Source organism: Dipodomys merriami, unplaced genomic scaffold, assembly GCF_024711535.1.
Source record: "Dipodomys merriami isolate MVZ:Mamm:240054 unplaced genomic scaffold, mDipMer1.0.p SCAF_6, whole genome shotgun sequence".
In the NCBI taxonomy this organism is placed as follows: domain Eukaryota; kingdom Metazoa; phylum Chordata; class Mammalia; order Rodentia; family Heteromyidae; genus Dipodomys; species Dipodomys merriami.
The window spans coordinates 48,762,567-48,779,952 of NW_027206179.1; the positions used below are offsets into that span (position 1 = coordinate 48,762,567).

At 35.4% G+C, this 17,386-nt stretch overlaps 1 protein-coding gene across 4 annotated transcripts in view; it reads right to left on the reverse strand.

The window, feature by feature from the left end:
* Positions 1-11,567: 11,567 nt before the first annotated feature.
* Positions 11,568-17,386, reverse strand: part of Tdrd3 (tudor domain containing 3) — a 113,650-nt gene continuing 107,831 nt past the window's right edge. For all 4 annotated transcript variants that reach the window (XM_070002881.1, XM_070002880.1, XM_070002882.1 and 1 more), the window contains 2 exons: positions 15,422-15,547; positions 11,568-11,829 (listed from right to left, as the gene is read on the reverse strand). In XM_070002881.1, the coding sequence (XP_069858982.1) occupies positions 15,431-15,547 (117 nt within the window). In that variant the 3' untranslated portion in view covers positions 11,568-11,829; positions 15,422-15,430. The remainder of the gene's footprint in view (positions 11,830-15,421; positions 15,548-17,386) is intronic.

The following is a 17,386-nucleotide window of genomic DNA, read 5'->3' on the forward strand; positions in this document are numbered from 1 at the left end:
GTGATCATTTGGGTAAATGCCCAAAAGTGGAATTACTGGGTGATAGGGGAGCTCTATGTGGAGTCTTTTGAGGAACCTCCATACTGCTTTTCAAAGTGGTTGAACAAGTTTACACTCCCACCAACAATGCAGTAAGGCTCCCTTCTGTCCACATCCCCTCCAGCTTCTGTTGTTATTAGAGTTCTTGATTATAGCCCTTCTAACTGGGGTGAGGTGGAATCTCAATGTTGTCTTGATTTGCGTTTCTTTTATGGCTAGAGAAGTTGAGCATTTCTTCATGTGTCTATTGGCCATTCTTATTTCCTCTTCAGAGAAATCTCTAAGTCTTTAGCCCACTAAAAGGAGTTTGTTCCCATATATACTTTTTATTGTTAAAATACTGTACAGAGTGGTTACAGTTACATGAGTAGGGTAATGAGTATATTTCCTATCAATCATTGTTACCTCCTCCTTTCTTTTTCCCCTACCATCCCTTCCCTCCCCACCTCCCCAACTCCTCCATCCCCCCACCCACAAGTTGTAAAGTTCATTTTCAACATAGTGTCTTGCACATCTCATTGTTACAATGGGTCAACTTGTATCCTTATTTAAGCATTTTGTTGTATCCCTTCCCCGCCCCAAATTATAAAAATGTATACACAAGATGTAGGACACCTGAATCAGATACAGTGAAAACAGGGGTTATACTGTGGGGGAAGAACATACAAAAGAAATAAGAGAATCACATAGTGTGTACATTAAAAACAATAGCAAGTTGTGTCCTTGTCTTGGGGTTCATTTTGCTTAACATTATCTTATATAGTCATATGTATATAGCTTTTGACCTTTTTTGTTTGTCCTAGACATGAACCAGTTATTGCAAATAAGAGAAACCATGGGACCTATGTTTCTTTGGGCCTGGCTTACTTCACTTAGTATAATTTTTTCCAAGTCTTTCCATTGCCTAAGAAATGGGGCAATGCCATTCTTTCTGATGGAGGCATAGAATTCCATCACACACACACACACACACACACACACACACACACACACACACACACACACACACACACACACACACAACACATAGTTGTGCTGCTAGCTTTGGTATGACCTTGTTTGTGATCCTTTGGGTAAATGCCCAAAAGTGGGATTGCTGGGTCATAGGGGAGCTCTATGTGGAGTCTTGAGGAACCTCCATACTTGTTTTCAAAGTGGCTGAACAAGTTTACACTCCCACCAACAATGCAGTAGGGTTCTCTTTTGGCTACATCCCCTCCAGCATCTGTTTTTATTAATTAGAGTTCTTGATTATAGCCATTCTAACTGGTGGAATCTCAATGTTGTTTGGATTTGCATTTCTTTTATGGCTAGAGAGGTTGAGCATTTCTTCATGTGTCTATTGGCCTTCCTATTTTCTTTTCAGAGAAGTTTCTCTTTAAGTCTTTAGCCTACTTATTAATTGGGCAGTTGTTTCTTTGAGGATTTGTTATTGGGGGATTTAACTTTTTGAGTTCCAAGTATATTTTAGATATGAGACCCTTGTCCGTTGTATGGCTAGTGAAGATCTTCTCCCAATCTGTAGGCTTTCTATTATCTTGCTAGCTATGTCCTCTGCCATGCAGAAGCTTTGTAGTTTCATGCAATCCCATTTGTCCAACCTTTCTTTGATTTGTTGTGTTTCTGGGTCTCTATTAAGAAAATTTCAGCCTGTGCTAAGGAGACCTAGAGTTTCTCCTATTCTTTCCTGTAATGTTTTCAGGGTGTCTGCTTTTATTTCGAGGTCTTTGTTGTTTCCTTTGTATTTTCTTCCCCTATGGTATATCTCCTGTTGTCACTGTACTTGATTTTGGTACCCTGCATCTTGTATATACATTTGTCTAATCTAGGGAGGGAAAGGGGAATAACAAAACACTGAAACAAGGACACAGGATGACCCATTGCAACAATGATACCCACAGGACAGTATATTGCAAATGAACTTTACAACTTTGGGGGAGGATGGGGGGGGAAGAAGGGGGGTGGAGTGTGGGAGGTAGGGGAAGGAAGAGATAGTGGGACAAGTAAGGAAAGGGGTAACAATGTACTCATTGTCTTACTCATGTAACTGTAACCCTTCTGTACAGCATCTTTACAATAAAATAATTTTTTAAAAAAGTACCACTCTTCAAATTGTTACGTTGAAAAACAAACTTTGGCAGGGAAGTGGGGGAAGGGATGGGAAGGGATGGGAAGGGGAAACAAAGGAGGAGGCAACAACGCTTAATAAGAAATGTACTCATTAAATATATAAAGGTATATTAAATAAGAAAGAAATGTACTCATTATTTTGTACTCATTATTGTAACCCCTCTGTATGGTATTTTTACAAAAAAAAAAAGAACTGGGACTCATCCCAATAAATCTGAAATAATCCAAAAAAAAGTACCACCCTTGATTTAAAAAATTAAGACAGGCCCAGTATCAGCAAACATATACACAAAAAATTATAGCAGAAAACTTCGATCAGGAGGTTTTAAGACAACAAACATTGAAGACAAGAAAAGACCCTCCTGTATCATAGAATAATTAAAACGCTAATCATGCAAAAATGGAATGGTTATTGAAAGCTACAAGAGAGAAAAATCAAGTTACAAATAAAGGCAATTGTCTCCAGATAACAGATATCTGAACAGAAATTCTCAAAGACACAGGGCTTTGTGTTTCATAAAAGAACCACTATTGGAAATAAAAGCACATAGATTTCAACAAACTAGTGGATTGTTTCAATATCCCACTATCACCAATAGATAGGTGATCTAAAAAAAATAATGAAGAACCATGAATACCAAATGGTATTTGGGAAACTAGGGGAAAAACCTGAAAGTTAATATAATCACATGAAAAATGAAACCACAACTTACTAGAACTTATGGGACACAGAAAGGGCAGTGCTGAGAAAAAAATTACAGCTCTGACTGCCTCTATTTTAAAAGTATTAGGGAGATTTTTTCTAATGATGCATCTGTAACACTTACAAAAATAAAAAAAACAAAACCAAAATCAGTATACCAAAAGAAATAAGAAATATCATGTCAAAAATGGAGACCAAAGCAATGACATGAAAGGAATTAATGAAACAAAAAGTTGTTTGGAAAACAACAACAAGATTAACCTATAATCAAACTAATGTAAAGAAAGAGGGAAACGATCCAAAATAATAAGGTTAGAGAACAGATACCAATAAAGTTCAGAAGATCAGTAGGGAATATTTTTGGAAACTCTACCTTTCAATACACTGGAAAAGATAGTAGAAAAAGACAAATGTCTAGAATGAACCAAAAGAATATAAACTAGTTAAGAATATCACTGCCTTAGCTTATTCCTAAGCAATGTAATCTTTTAGGCTATTATGTAATTGATTTCCTAATTTCTTTCTCAGCTACTGGTTTTGTGTATTAATTTTGTATTCACTTCATTGCTAAAAGTGTTTATGGGAGCAAAGATTTACTTTTGGAGTCCTTAGGATCTTATATATAGAATCATATAATCTGAATAATATTTATTCTTTTAATGTTTGAGTCCCCTCTCCCCCTATTGTGTGAAAGGTTTAGAAAGGATTTCTTTTAATAAAACAAGAGTTAATGTAGGGAGAAAGAGAGAAACATTTCTTGCTTCCTGTTCAGGAATGAGAGTTAAAAACTTGAGTCTCTTTTCTTCTTCACTTAATTGCTCTGGCTAAGAATTGAAGCACTATATTAAGTAAGAGTGAAATAAGTGGTCACCCTTGTCTCATGTACGATTTCAGAGGAAATGCTTTCAAATTTTCCCCATTAGGCTAAAGAGTTTATGATTGGCTAGTTTTTATCGCTTCAAGGAAAAGCCAGGATTAAGTGGGCTGTGTTTGGGTCAGCTTGTTTATGAAAGGCCAACTCCAGAGTCCTAGGGAACTAGCAAGGAGCAGTTTTTTCCTATCCAGCAAGCCCTTTGATATCAAAATGTCAAGTATGAAAATAGAAAATATGGTTAATACAATAAAGTTTGACCTTGCCTTTAAATATTCAGGAATAATTTATGAGAATTCTTTTGTTGTTATTGTTGCTTTCTTTTCCCTTGTCTGCTGTTGCTGTCTATGAAAATGTTTATGGACACAAGTAAGTTGAGCATCAGGCAGAGACTGATTATCTTCTCACCTAATTTTCACATAAGGCTAATATTAACATTCTATTTCCCAAATGACAAAATCAAGAACGAAAGAAATCTAGACAAGCTACATGTCTAAACTACATCATTAAGATCACAAAGCCTAGAAAGAGCCTGCTCTGGGGGCCTTTGATCCAAAGTGCTTATGACTCCACTTCCTCCACTGCAGATAGGAGAAAAGCAACATAGAGAAAAGGGAGGCAGGCAATTCGAAATGTTTGTCACTACAAATATGTTTTTATATACACTACAAATGTATTCAGGTAATATAGTAATTCCACTGGTGAATTGTTTGCATGAAGTGGTATAAAAATAGTACTTGAAAATTTCCGTTAAAAATAGCTGATTTCATATTATCAGCATAATTGCAACAGATGGCACATTTGTTTGTACTGGATTGATTAATTCATGGAAGAAAGTATTTTAGATGACTAATCTGTAATCTAGCCAGTAAAGACCTGTTTCTATCTCATGCTGCCCTTGAGGAGGACAGGGAAAACAAATACCACACAGGACAGAAATGAACTTCTTAAAATAAAATGATACAAAGAAGATAAATGGAAGTAATTATCAACAAGAGTATCTACTTTACTAGAAGATTTTACCTTGAAAATATGGAAACACTACTTTAATTCATGTAAAAATGGAGGGTTTTATACAGAAACAGTGTGAAAATCTTCAACGTAATCACATGTATCTGGATGCATCTACTAAGTTTATAGATTTTTTAAATGGTATAACCCAATACAACATGTTAAGACAAAGAAGACATTTATTTTAATGTACATAATCCTAAGTACAAGACGCAGAAGAGTTTCATTTATGTAAATACTTCTATAGGAATCTGTTTAGCATTTTTATGTTAAGTAGCTCTATTGTGAAATAGTCAGGGAAGAAATTACTTCATGTTTGAAAAAATGTCAGGTCAATTTTAGCAATGTATGAAGTATGGGAAAAAATGTCAAAGCTAATTATCTATGGGCTAGCTGCATATTCCCAAGAGATTAAAATATTTATAAAATTAAAGGAAATATCTACTAAGTAGCAAATTAGACACTAGAATTATTTCTGTCAATACTTGAAAACTCAACAGTAAATATAAAGAAACAGCTGGCTGTGGTGGCACATGCCAGTAATCAATGAGGAGGATAAAGCAGGAGGATCACAAGTTTGAGACCAGCCTGGGCTATGCCTTGGGGAAGGGTGGGGGAGGTGGGAGAGGGAAAGAGATAGTAGGAGAAAAACAAAGGAGGGGGTAACAATCCTTGACAAGAAATGTACTCATTACATTACTCATGTAACTGTAACCCCTCTGTACAGCATCTTCACAATAAAATAAATTGTTTAAAAAAAGAAAAAAAAGAAACAGAAAGGGCTCAGATAGACAACTCTTTTTTAAAAAATAATTTCATGGGACTAGTGATAGATTAAAGTCTAGCAATAGAAGATGTAGCCATGTACACAAACACACACACACACACACACACACACACACACACACACACACACACACACAGCCTAAGCTACCAGAGTTTCTGATGAATTTTGTCATGTGTATGTATATTCATATTCATGGAACCATGACCACAATCATAAAACAATAATCATTCCCTACACAGGCTGTAGAAATGTTCCTCATGCACTTTGATAATTTCTCCTTTATTCCATTTACCAGCAGCCACTCATTCATTAATCTGGCTTTCGTCATTGGGGGTTATTTTGCATTTTCTATAGTTCTCTATAAATGAAATTATAAAAGTTTGACTTTCCCCAACTTAGCACTCTGGCCTCTCTTACTTGGCATAATTGAGATTCACCCATGTTATAGAATAAATAGCATTAATATAGCTTATTCCTTTTTTATCATTGAGTAGTATCTTACTTATGGGTACATATCATGTTTGTGCAGTCACATGTTAATGGGCACTGGGTTGTGGCTAGTTTGAGCTTATTACAAATAAAATATTTTGAACACTCATGTACAAATGTAAGTCCGAATATATGCTTTCATTTAGCATGGGTAAAGAACTAGGTATAGATGTTATATGACAAGTATATTAACCCACCAAGAGAGTTTGAGAGTTCCAGTTCCTCCATATCTCTGTCAACCCTTTGCAGTCTTGTCAGTTACGCGTATATACATAGAAATATAACTGTCGGGGCTGGGAAGGTGGCTCAGTGGTAGAGCGATTGCCTTGCATGCATGAGGCCCCTGGGTTCGATTCCTCAGCACCACATAAGCAAAAAGAAAAAAGCCGGAAGTGGCACTGTGGCTCAAGTGGTAGAGAGCTAGCCTTGAGCTGAAGAGCTGAGGGACAGCGTCCAGGCCCATAGTTCAGGCCCCACGACCGGATCCCCCCCCCAAAAAAAGAAAAGAAATGTAACTGTTACCATCCTAATGTTCGTTTGCATTTCTTTCATGCCTACAGCCACAACTCAATCATGTTACTTCTAGTGTTTTTTTCAGAAGGCCTAGCAGTTTGGTTCAGCTGCCCTTAGACCACATCTTTCTAATTTTTTCTCCCATGTAGCTGTGATTACCAGCATATACCACAATGCCTGACTTTTTGTAAGAGTAGAATTAACTCATTGTTTTTCTTTGAGCCCAGATTAGAGTCAAATATTCCTGTCTCCAACTCCCAAGTAGCTGGACTTGCAGGCATGCACCTGTACAGTCTATATTGTCTATATTAAGAATCATTGCAGGCCTGGCACCAGTGGCTCATGCCTGTAATTCTAGCTACTCAGGAGGCTGAGATCTGAGGATTGTTGTTCAAAGCCAACCCAGAAAGAAAAGTGAGACACTTATCTCCAATAAACCACTCAGAAAATGGAAGTGGATCTGTGGCTCAAATGGTAGAGCACTAGCCTTGAGCTGAAGAGCTGAGGGACAGCATTCAGGCCGAATTCAAGCCCATGACCAAAAAAAAAAAGAAAAGAAAAAAAGAATCATTTCATGGGCTAATTTCCTATCTTTAAATGATTAACCATTTACATTTTTAAACAATTTTTCTTATTTATTGTTTTGAGAATTCCTTATATAAGTCCTTTCTCAGATATGCAAATCACTGCAAACAGCTTTTTAAAATATATAGCTCATCTTCTTCATTTTCTTAATGTCTTCTAGGAGCTCTTAATTTGGATGAAATACAGTTTGTCTATTTTATGTTAGGTATTATATCCAAGAATATGTATGTGTTCGGTATCCAAGAACACCTTGTTTAAATCAGGGTCACAGAGACTCACTGTTTATATTCAGGTATTCTATCCAGTGGTTAGAGATGTCTCAACTTGAGAAGTTTAAACACTAAGATTTGTGCATTCTGGGAGTGTGTGGAGATTTTAAATCATGCACATACCTCCTCTCTTGGAGAAAAGATATTTTTTAAAAACACACAAAAAAAAACCTTCTCTTGGTATTCGAGTATTCCCTGAATACTCTTTTATTTTACATTCCTTTAACTCTTTTTCCACTTGGCTGTTGGGCTATATCAAGAGAAACCATTTTAACTGTCCAATGAACAGAATCCCCAATACTTATAATGAGTACCTCATAAAGCCCCTGTTAATAACCCCAGCATCTCTTGTTTCTCCAACCCAGAAGGATCCTAAATCTTTCATAGTAGACACTGTCTACCAGTGTTTTTCCAGGCCTGTTTTCAAAGGCTGAGAGGAAAATAAGTATCTGTCTAGATCTCTTTATCAACCTTGCCATTCTTCAGATTTGGAAACACTCATGAATTTATACTGGCTTCTAGAAGGGGGGTCCCCAAATATCCTTCACAGGCCTCTGGCCAAAGTAGTTAACACAGACCTTACTTTAAATATTGTGTCAGACCCTTCCTCCACACAGGCTGATAAATAGGCAAAGAAAACCAGAAGAACCTACCTTGAGGTGATGCTGGTATAGCGCTAGCCAGTGCATTTCTTTTGGGATCCTGTGGGGATATGGGCCTCCTGCATATGCTGTCACCAACTGATGTCTAAGAGCTATTGACTGGCACCTGGTGAAAGTTCCTGAGGTTTCCTCCAGGGGTGTATGGAAGATGTGCCTCACACTGAACATCTACTTCCCTAGACTAAACTTTCTGTTTTCATTATATATAAGTCACATTGTACAGAAGACACAAACTCAAGGTTTCCTTCTGCAGTTAATAAGAAAAAAACTGAGCTGTCCTGTTTTATTATTTGCATAAAACTAAAGTTGCTGTCTACAGCCTTTTACTTTCTGTAAACATTAACCATAATGAATATTTTTATCTTTAGTATTTCACTTCAACACGTTCATAGGAGATAGGGAAAAATAATATTCATCTCTGAAGAACAGTAAATAAATTAAAGATATATTTATAGTATCTGTGCACCTAGAAGGGGACAATGGACAAACTATAAAGGTTCTCTGAGTTGTACTGACCTTTACATTCTCACATGGAATTATATCCTGTGTCCTGGCAAAACTTGCTGCTCTGCCTCATCAGCACATCAGAAGCACAAATACCATTTACTATTATCAGCTACGTTCTCCTCCCTGTTCCATGTTTATTTCTTGTATTCAGCTTGGTGAGGCATGGGATTAGCCATATTAGTTAAAGGTCACAAAGAAAGGCACATGAAGGAAGTAACTATATAAGAACAGATTCACATCAGCCTGGGGTGTGGTCATTATGGAATGAGCTCAAAAGGCCAAGTCCACCACAAATTCTTCATTTAACTGGACAAAGGCAGACTTGCACAGTTTTCAGCCAATGGAACTAGAAGTCAACAATCAATACAAACAAAGGGAAAGAAGAAGAGAGAGAAATGGAGAAAGTGAAAAGGAGAGGAAGAAAAAAAGGACACAGATGGAGACAGGGAATCTTTAGAAAATTAGGACTGATTCTTCAGGGATTTAAAAAAATCAGATTGAAAATACAATAAAAACTGGTCATTTTAATAGTTTAGCAGAAATCGAAGCCAATGAAAATAAAGAAATGAAATCTCTAATGAAGAAGTAAAAAGAACAGGATACCCAGCATATACAAATGGGCATAGGGAACTTGACCATGAACTCTTGGAAACTTTAGATAAGGCTGATCTTTACAGTAGAGTGTCTACAACAAAGTCCATCCTCATAAGTATTTACTGAATAAATACTCAAACACAAATTTTCAAAACTATAATAAAGTGACTTCTATTCCCTCTGAAAGGAAAAAGTATAAGATCTGGAGCTAAGAATACACATGTAGAAGGTAAAAGAAAGTAAGAAAAGACAAATGAAAGGAGAGGAAGGGATAGACCAGGCCAGTAAAAGGCTAAATAAAGCAAGAATCAGATGCTTCTGCCTTGGAGCTAGAGAAAAGCTCAAGCATCAAACAATTATCAGTCATAACAGCAAGAACAAACCTAAGAAGAAGTGCTATTTTCATTACACCCATAACCAAACAACACCAGACCCAAACTAAAACAGGAAAGGGAAGAGCAGGAGTAGTACATAAGCTTCCCTGCTGGCCATCCTCCCAGGAGGGGTTGTCTTTTTGTGGGGCACTTCCTATGACTTGTCTCTTTTGGGTTCTGGCTCTAATACTTCTGCTCTGTGACCTGAGTAAATGACAACTTTTTTTTGAAGGATATCAGCTATTTTAGCCCTGCAAAGGAGATAATAATGCATATTTCCCAGAGCCAAAGTGAAGCTTAGAGAAAATTATGAGTAAGAAATGTTTAGCATAGTGTTGGGCACAGAGGAAAATCTTGCAAACACTAGTGATTCCTTTATTATTGAACACCCCTTCCACACATCCAGAACTGAAGCTTTCCTTAATACTAGAAAGCTATACTAGAATTTAAGTTTCTGCTATTTTTAGTCAGATAGGTCTCATGTGTTAAAAATGGAATACTGCCACAAGACCAGAAATCAGTACAGTAGATAGGCTGGTCTCAATTTCTGTGCAACTTCAACTTTTCTTGATGTCTTGTTTCAGCTCCTAAGTGACACATTAATATTCATGTGGGCTGCTGAAAAATAGTAGCCAACACCTGTTATCTAGAGTGTATTACAGACTGAACACCATCCATGATTGATATTATTCTTATACTTTACACTATTCTTGGCTCTCAGGTTAAAGTTTTTTTTGTCTCTTTCTTTATGGACTTCGTATCAAATTCATGAAATCATCCATAATCACGCTGGGGACATAATCAGAATCATTTAAATTTCTTAAAAAATAAACAGTGATGAGAATTCTCCCATTCACATCTGATGACACATAGGGTTAAAAACAAAAACAAAAATAGCTCCAATTTACCATTAACTTGTGGGTGAAAAAAAAAAGAAAGAAAACTAAGAATTAGTAGACTTTAAGAGGGTCTAAGACCCTTTCCTTCACTATGACAATTATTTTGGCCACAATGTTGTATTTTTTTTTCCTCCCTGCTGCCTTCTTTTTCTCTCCCTCCCTTCTTGTTCTTTTTAATTCTTATTTTCAGGCATGTCAAAACTGAGACAATAGGAAGACTGTCTTTGTACATTAAACAAAGTTTTTGTTCACTGTAATGGATATTCTGGTTGCTTCATCAATACCTCCTCCTTCCCCTCTTAACAAGAATCCTCTTCCAGATGTATGCTCTCAGCTTCCCAACCATCCCACTGGCCCCCAGCATTTCTAAAGCTAAGACCTTTGGACGAGGACTACAATAATCCCCAACTCGACTCGAGTTAGGAATTCATAGGAAGACAAGTAGCCCCAAACAGGCAAATGTGGCCTAAGAAGAAAAGCTTTATAATCTTTTTTCTTCTGAGCACACTTCTAGAGGCAATCCTTACGCTACCCTTAAGGCTTGATAGCTCTGAGTGTTGCTTGACATCATCTTGTGTCCACATGGGGCAACTCTGCCCTAGAATGAAGCTGACCTTAGGGAAGCAGAAATGAGAGATGTAATGTCAGGCTTTCATGGCATCTCTAAAGGATGAGTCACCAAATTAAGCCAATCTTGAAACTTCATTTCAAGTCATGCAGTGGGTCAATAACTTCATTTTAATATTTAAGGGTTTCAGATGGTTTCCTGTTATTTGCATCCAGATATACAAGATCCATTTCATGTTTAAAAGGGAAGAATATCGGCTTTGGCTTTTTAAATTAAATTACATCTCAAAAAGCTATTGGGGGAGGGCTGTAAATAACAATCATTTTTCAATACTTTTTCTATCACATTTAGTAGACAGTACCATAATGACTACCAAAATGACTGGCTTCAGGTTCTTTGTGTAAGAAATGTGGCACTCTATAGAAGTCGATTTATTATTGTAATTATGAAGACAGGCTCCTATGTGTTTTGACTGGTATTGTGTACCAGGTAATTAGTACAAGGTTGATACCAGATGAATAATAAAGATAAAAACATTAGCCAAATAAACATATAGTGAAACAACATGCAATAGCACAATGGTTTTATTGATTGCAGAAGAAAAAAATTCTTCCTATCACTTGTAAAAGGTATTTGCTTTATTTAACTCAGTATTTTTTTCCCCATTCTTTATGTGGGTTGAAATTCCCCCTCCCCTAAAACCTGCTTTTCTTTTTTCAAATAATAATATCCACCATGGTTGCATCTTATTCTGAAGGAAAGTAGAAGATCTATCAACAGGCTTTAACAAGGATGTTTCAGTCAACGACTCCTTTCTTCACAAAGAATCTATTTAAAAAAGAAAAAAAGAAAATGAAACTGGGCACTAAGATTAACTTGTCAAAGTTTGTCAAGACACACTTCAGCTGAAAGTTACTTTTAAATGTGAAGTGTTTGTGTAAATAGTAATTGATCCCAAGTAGAATAAACGGCACACTGATGTCTAATTCATAAACTTAATCTCTACAGTACTACATAAAGTATAGACTAAAATTTAATTTTTGTTTCTTTTAGAAATCACTGAAGTATAATCTCTGATACTGGTAGATCCTTATTGCTTCCAGTTTGGGTCCAGGAATGGGGATTAATCCTCCAGTTCCATTTGCTTGGCCAGAGCTATATACAAAACAATGCCTAAGACTTTTCAAGCAGTCTCTGGCTCACAAAGCAAGAGCTTTTCTACTACTATCTGCACATGATGCCAGTCTTGCTGGCATCACAGGGTTCTGTCTCTCTAGCGATTATTTCATTGCCCTTGATTTGAAAAGCTGCTAAGGGATGCTGGAACAGATTATACAAAAAAAAAATTGAACATTTAAAAATATATCTTTTACAACTGGTGTTAAGCATTGTATATTTGCAAATAAACAGTTATAGTACTTATGTAATATCCATATTTAGGTTCTGGTTTAAAGGTTTGGCTAAAATATAAAACTATGAAGAATATTCTTCCATCATAAAATAAATTAGGAATATTGAAGTAATTCAAAACTTAATAGACATGTGAAACCTTAACCTCCATGCACTGAGGAAACTTCCTGCTGATCTATCTTACAAATTCTTCTAACCAAGTCTACCACATCTCTTTTCACACCCAATAGGAACTCTAACCATTCTCCTTCCCATCTACCTTCCTAGTATTAAAATCTATCCTCAACAAAGAACTGTATTTTATAAGCTTAATTATAATCTGATCTCTCTAATCAGAAGTTCATAATTATACCAAACATATCAAATTCAAACTCTGAATTTGTGTCAGAAGCTATAGAGTTCTGTCAACACCATATGTATTCTTAACCAACCGTAGGTTTGTGTGGTATATTGTAGCCACTGAGCGCTTCTTGCTGACTCTGTCCGCTTTTCAAATGTTCTCCTGCCTCTATGACTTCAGAGGACTTCACCCTAATAATTAGCATCGAACTCCTATGATTCCAATCATCTCTGAAATGTCTCCGAAAACATAAAGTTTTGATCAATTTTATTAACTTTAAGAGCCATATACCATTTCCCTGTCTTATCCAAGCTTCTGATCCAAAGTTGTCTCCAACATTAAGAGAGTGTTCAAGAACTAGATGTTTCGATTTGAATCCTATGTCCCTTTGGGTCTAAGCTCTGCCTTGGACTACTTCTTCTCAGCCTTGGTCTTGTTCTTCACCTTGCTGAGAGCTCCTTCTCTTGCCCTGACTACCACATAGCTCTAGCCTTAGTACCAGCCTCCAGTAGAATTCAGTTCTCTGTCCACATTGGGAAGGGGATAAGGAACAGGGAGATATGGAGGCCTTGAATATTATATACCTAAAATTATATACTATGTATATTATATATATACCTGAAATTATATATTATATACCTGAAACTTTTGTCAGAACACTTTGATTTAATAAATACTTAATAGCTTCTAGGTGTCATTTTTATTTAGCAAAGTAGCCAAGACATAAAGATTATAAAATTATATTTTTTAAAAGTGATCATAGAAAGGAAAGTAGTTAAAGTGTTTCTAGTTAACCTAAATAATTTTAGGTAACAAAACCCTAGAAAAAATTCAGCATTCATTAGAATTCATGTTTATTTTGTTGAAAACCAAATGTCTGGTTATCATGTGTATTTTTTCTTAGATACTTAAGTAATGGAAACCAGAAATGAGGAAATGAAAATAACTTTTCTCAAGAAAATATATTAAATTTTTTAAGAAGAGCAAAAAATATATCTTCTTACTGCTAAAGTTTCCATTTAAATGGAGTGTCATAAAGAGTATTTTACTTCAGAGCCTTTCATAAGATACTTGTAAATTAAGATAAGAAATTAGTTTTTCTTCAGTCAAGACAACATTCTGTCTGCCTTCATTATTTTTGAGGGTAAATTTTACAGTAAGATATGCACCGCTGAAGTGTTATTTTAGGTCTATATTTACAACTGGTTTTAAACAGCATTCTCTTTTTCAAAAGAAAATTCTATATACAAAATGGATTTTTAAAAAATGAAAGCTTCAGAAAAGATGACAGGATTCAGAATACCTTCTGTTTGGCTATACCTTCATTGACTTTTCAACTTTTTCTACTTCTAGCTAGATCACATCCTTCTTGATTATATCATATATTGCCAGATTTCATCATTCTTTTATTTATGATGTTAGACCCTTAAAGATGATCCTCAACTTTTGGCTACTGACTTATTCTTTTATATCCACACTGAGACTTAAAAGATTTAAACAACAATGTTTAAATTCAAATCCCAAATTTGTCTTATCTGTCTCAGCAGTCTTAGGGGAAAGTGATAAAGTTTTCTTGGACTTACACTTTCCTAGACTTCAGCATACTTTATATGAAGGGGAAATAATGGTTCTTTTTTAAGAATACTGCAGAGGATAGCTAATAATGAGAATTATGTTCATGAAAAGTATCAAAGGTCATTGTTTAAAAAAATAAGATTTGATCAAAATGCCGTAGCATTGACCCCCTTCTATTAAGTGAAATTACAATAGGTAGACTAGGACTAGAACTTCAATAGGAAGACTAGAACTCAATCTCTAATATTATTTCCTATATTTTTAATGGGAAAGCAATCTTTGGGTAAAAAAAGATTCAAAAATAATGTGAGGAGGAAGAAGATACATTTTCCAAATTATGGAAATCATTGTGCTGTTTTTCCAGAGCTACTACTTGAGGAACAACTCCAGTCCAGCTTTCTTTTTTTTCTCCCCCTGGTTATTTGGAGCTAAGAGTCTTGCAGACTCTTCTGCTTGTACTGGATTTTAACCACAATCCTCAGATCTCAGCCTCCTGAGTCACTAAGATGACAGATGTAAGCCACCTCTCTTCATGAAACTCTAGCAGGAAAGCTCCTGGCTCAACAACATATGGCTCAGAAATTACGTTTCAGTAAGTAACTGTGTTGTCTTTAACTCCCGAGAACACATTAGGAAGTATTTCCTTTTCCATAAAAAATGGAAGTAACTTAATCTATAAGAAAAAATGAACTCAACTTTCTAGGTTGATTTTCTAATCCTACATTTTCTTTTTTTTTTATTGTGAAAATACCATACAGAGGGGTTACAATTACGTACAATTACCTACATTTTCTTATGTCATTTGTATTTTTGTTTCAGAAGTTTAACAATTTCACATTCTGCCATTCACCTACACACAAGAAAAGAATAAGTACAGGGGGAAAAAAAGAAGACTGGAAATAGCATTTGTAAGAAAAAGTTTGATGGAAAAGGGTATTATATAACTATTGTATAATCTCAAATGTTATAATCTCAGGTTGTTTTATATCGTTTGTTCTATGTATATTATGAAATATCACAGAGTGTTAGATTCATATACTTAACGTGAAGTACATCTTTCTTTATATGGAAACAACTCTGCAATGTCAACTTTACCTTTTCATATCAGTTCCGAGCCCGTGGAGGTTGGTAAAACTGCTGAGTTGGCCGAGTGGATCTTCTTGGCTGGCCATCACCACCTCTTCTGAACTCAAGAGTTTGGTCATAGGTGCCTTCTTCTTCCTGTTTGTAGAGAGTAATAATTCAATATGTTCAATTCAGTATGTTCAAAACCACTCCAAGTTTCTTATGTGCAGTTTATGGTTGCCATCTTAATATTCCCTTTTAAGGTGCCCAGATATTTGAAAATATCAACTTTTATAATAGAAGACACAAGGGGAAAGATTGAAAAAAAGCAAGGAAAAAGGCAGTGACATTACTGACAGTCTTTTGATCCATAGTAATAGAAGAGTATAATTTATGGTGGTTAAGATAAAAAACTATTTCCGAATAATAGCATGATTATCTCATCAAATGACATAATATGTAATGTGGTAAAGACATAGACGATCAAATATTACAATACTAATTTTCTTGAATATTTGGGCTTCTGATATTTTTGTATATATTATGGAGAGGAGTCTTGTTAAGATATGGCAAAAGAGGTGAAGAGTCAAATAATGTCCACCAACTGTCCTCATCTGATGAAATCTCCAACATCAAGAACCTTACATCTAAAGATAGAACAAACAATAAATTGGAATGGGAGAGGGAGGCATATAACTTATATATAAAGAAAGCTACATGCAAGATAGAAAGAGCACCACAGTCAAACTATTTTTCCCCTCAATTTCTTTCTTTCTGAAGGGGTAAATAAACCAGCTCAAGGAATAGCATGGGGAAATTAGGATAAGCAGATTAAAAAGAATATAGAAGAGTACAGTTAATTATAATATTTGAAAAGAACTAAGCAACAAAATGTAGCCAAGACACTGGTTTCTTACTGAATGCAGCCACTCTGTTATTTTATTGTTTTTAAATTAATTCAGCTATGAAATATATGCCTTACTAGACATGGAAAAATAGCTTTCAATTATCATCTATTAAACAGAGTTTAAGTTCCAACTGAATTATCAGAGTATAACAATTTGCATGATTTTGCAAGTTTATTCTTTCTACCTCTTCCTTACTTTATCTTTGAATATTCTTTCCTCAAAGACATAGGAAATAATGTGAGAGACTGAGTTCTATTCTTCAAAAATTTTACAGATATACCTACAGTAATTTTACCTAATGGAAAGGGTAAAATGCTAAGGCAATTTGATCAAATCCTATTTTTTTTAGCAATGATATTTGGTATTTTTCATGAACATAATTCTCACTATTAGGCATCCTCAGTATTCTTTAAAAAGAACCATTATTTCCACTTTATGTAAAGGATACTGAAGTCCAGAAAAGCTTAAGTCCAAGAAAGCTTTATTACTTTGCTCCAATATTTCTAAGACAAATAAATAAAATTTGGGTTTGAATTTAAATACTGCTGCTTAAAAGTCTCAGTGTAGATGTAAAAGAAATAACAGCCAAACATTAAGGATCATCTTCAAATACCATTCATAAGAGAATGGTGAAATCTGACAATGGATAATTCAACAGCCACCTTTTAAAGACAAACTTTGGATGAACTTTCTTTTCAATTATCTCCTTCTCAACAGTCAATCTGAATGTAGTTAGGAGTGTCAGATAATAGGTCTATAACTTAGCAAAGCAATTAAAATATAGGAAGAAGCAGGCTGGATAGTACATGCCTACAATCCCAGCATTTAGGAGACTGAGGCCAGGAGGCAGCCTACAGTAAAAAGCTGAATTCTAGGCCAGCCTGGGCTTCATGGCAAGGCCTTGTCTCAAAGATGAAAACAAAAAGAAAAAGAAATTGGAGCAAAAGAAAAAGACAGAGAAGAAAGGAAGAAATTCAAGTATTCAGAAAAGGAGTTACTTTTTTGTTATTCTAGTCACTATTCTGAATGATAATTGTAAAGTATTACAGATATTTTGAAAGGCAGATCTTTCCTTTTATGAATAAAG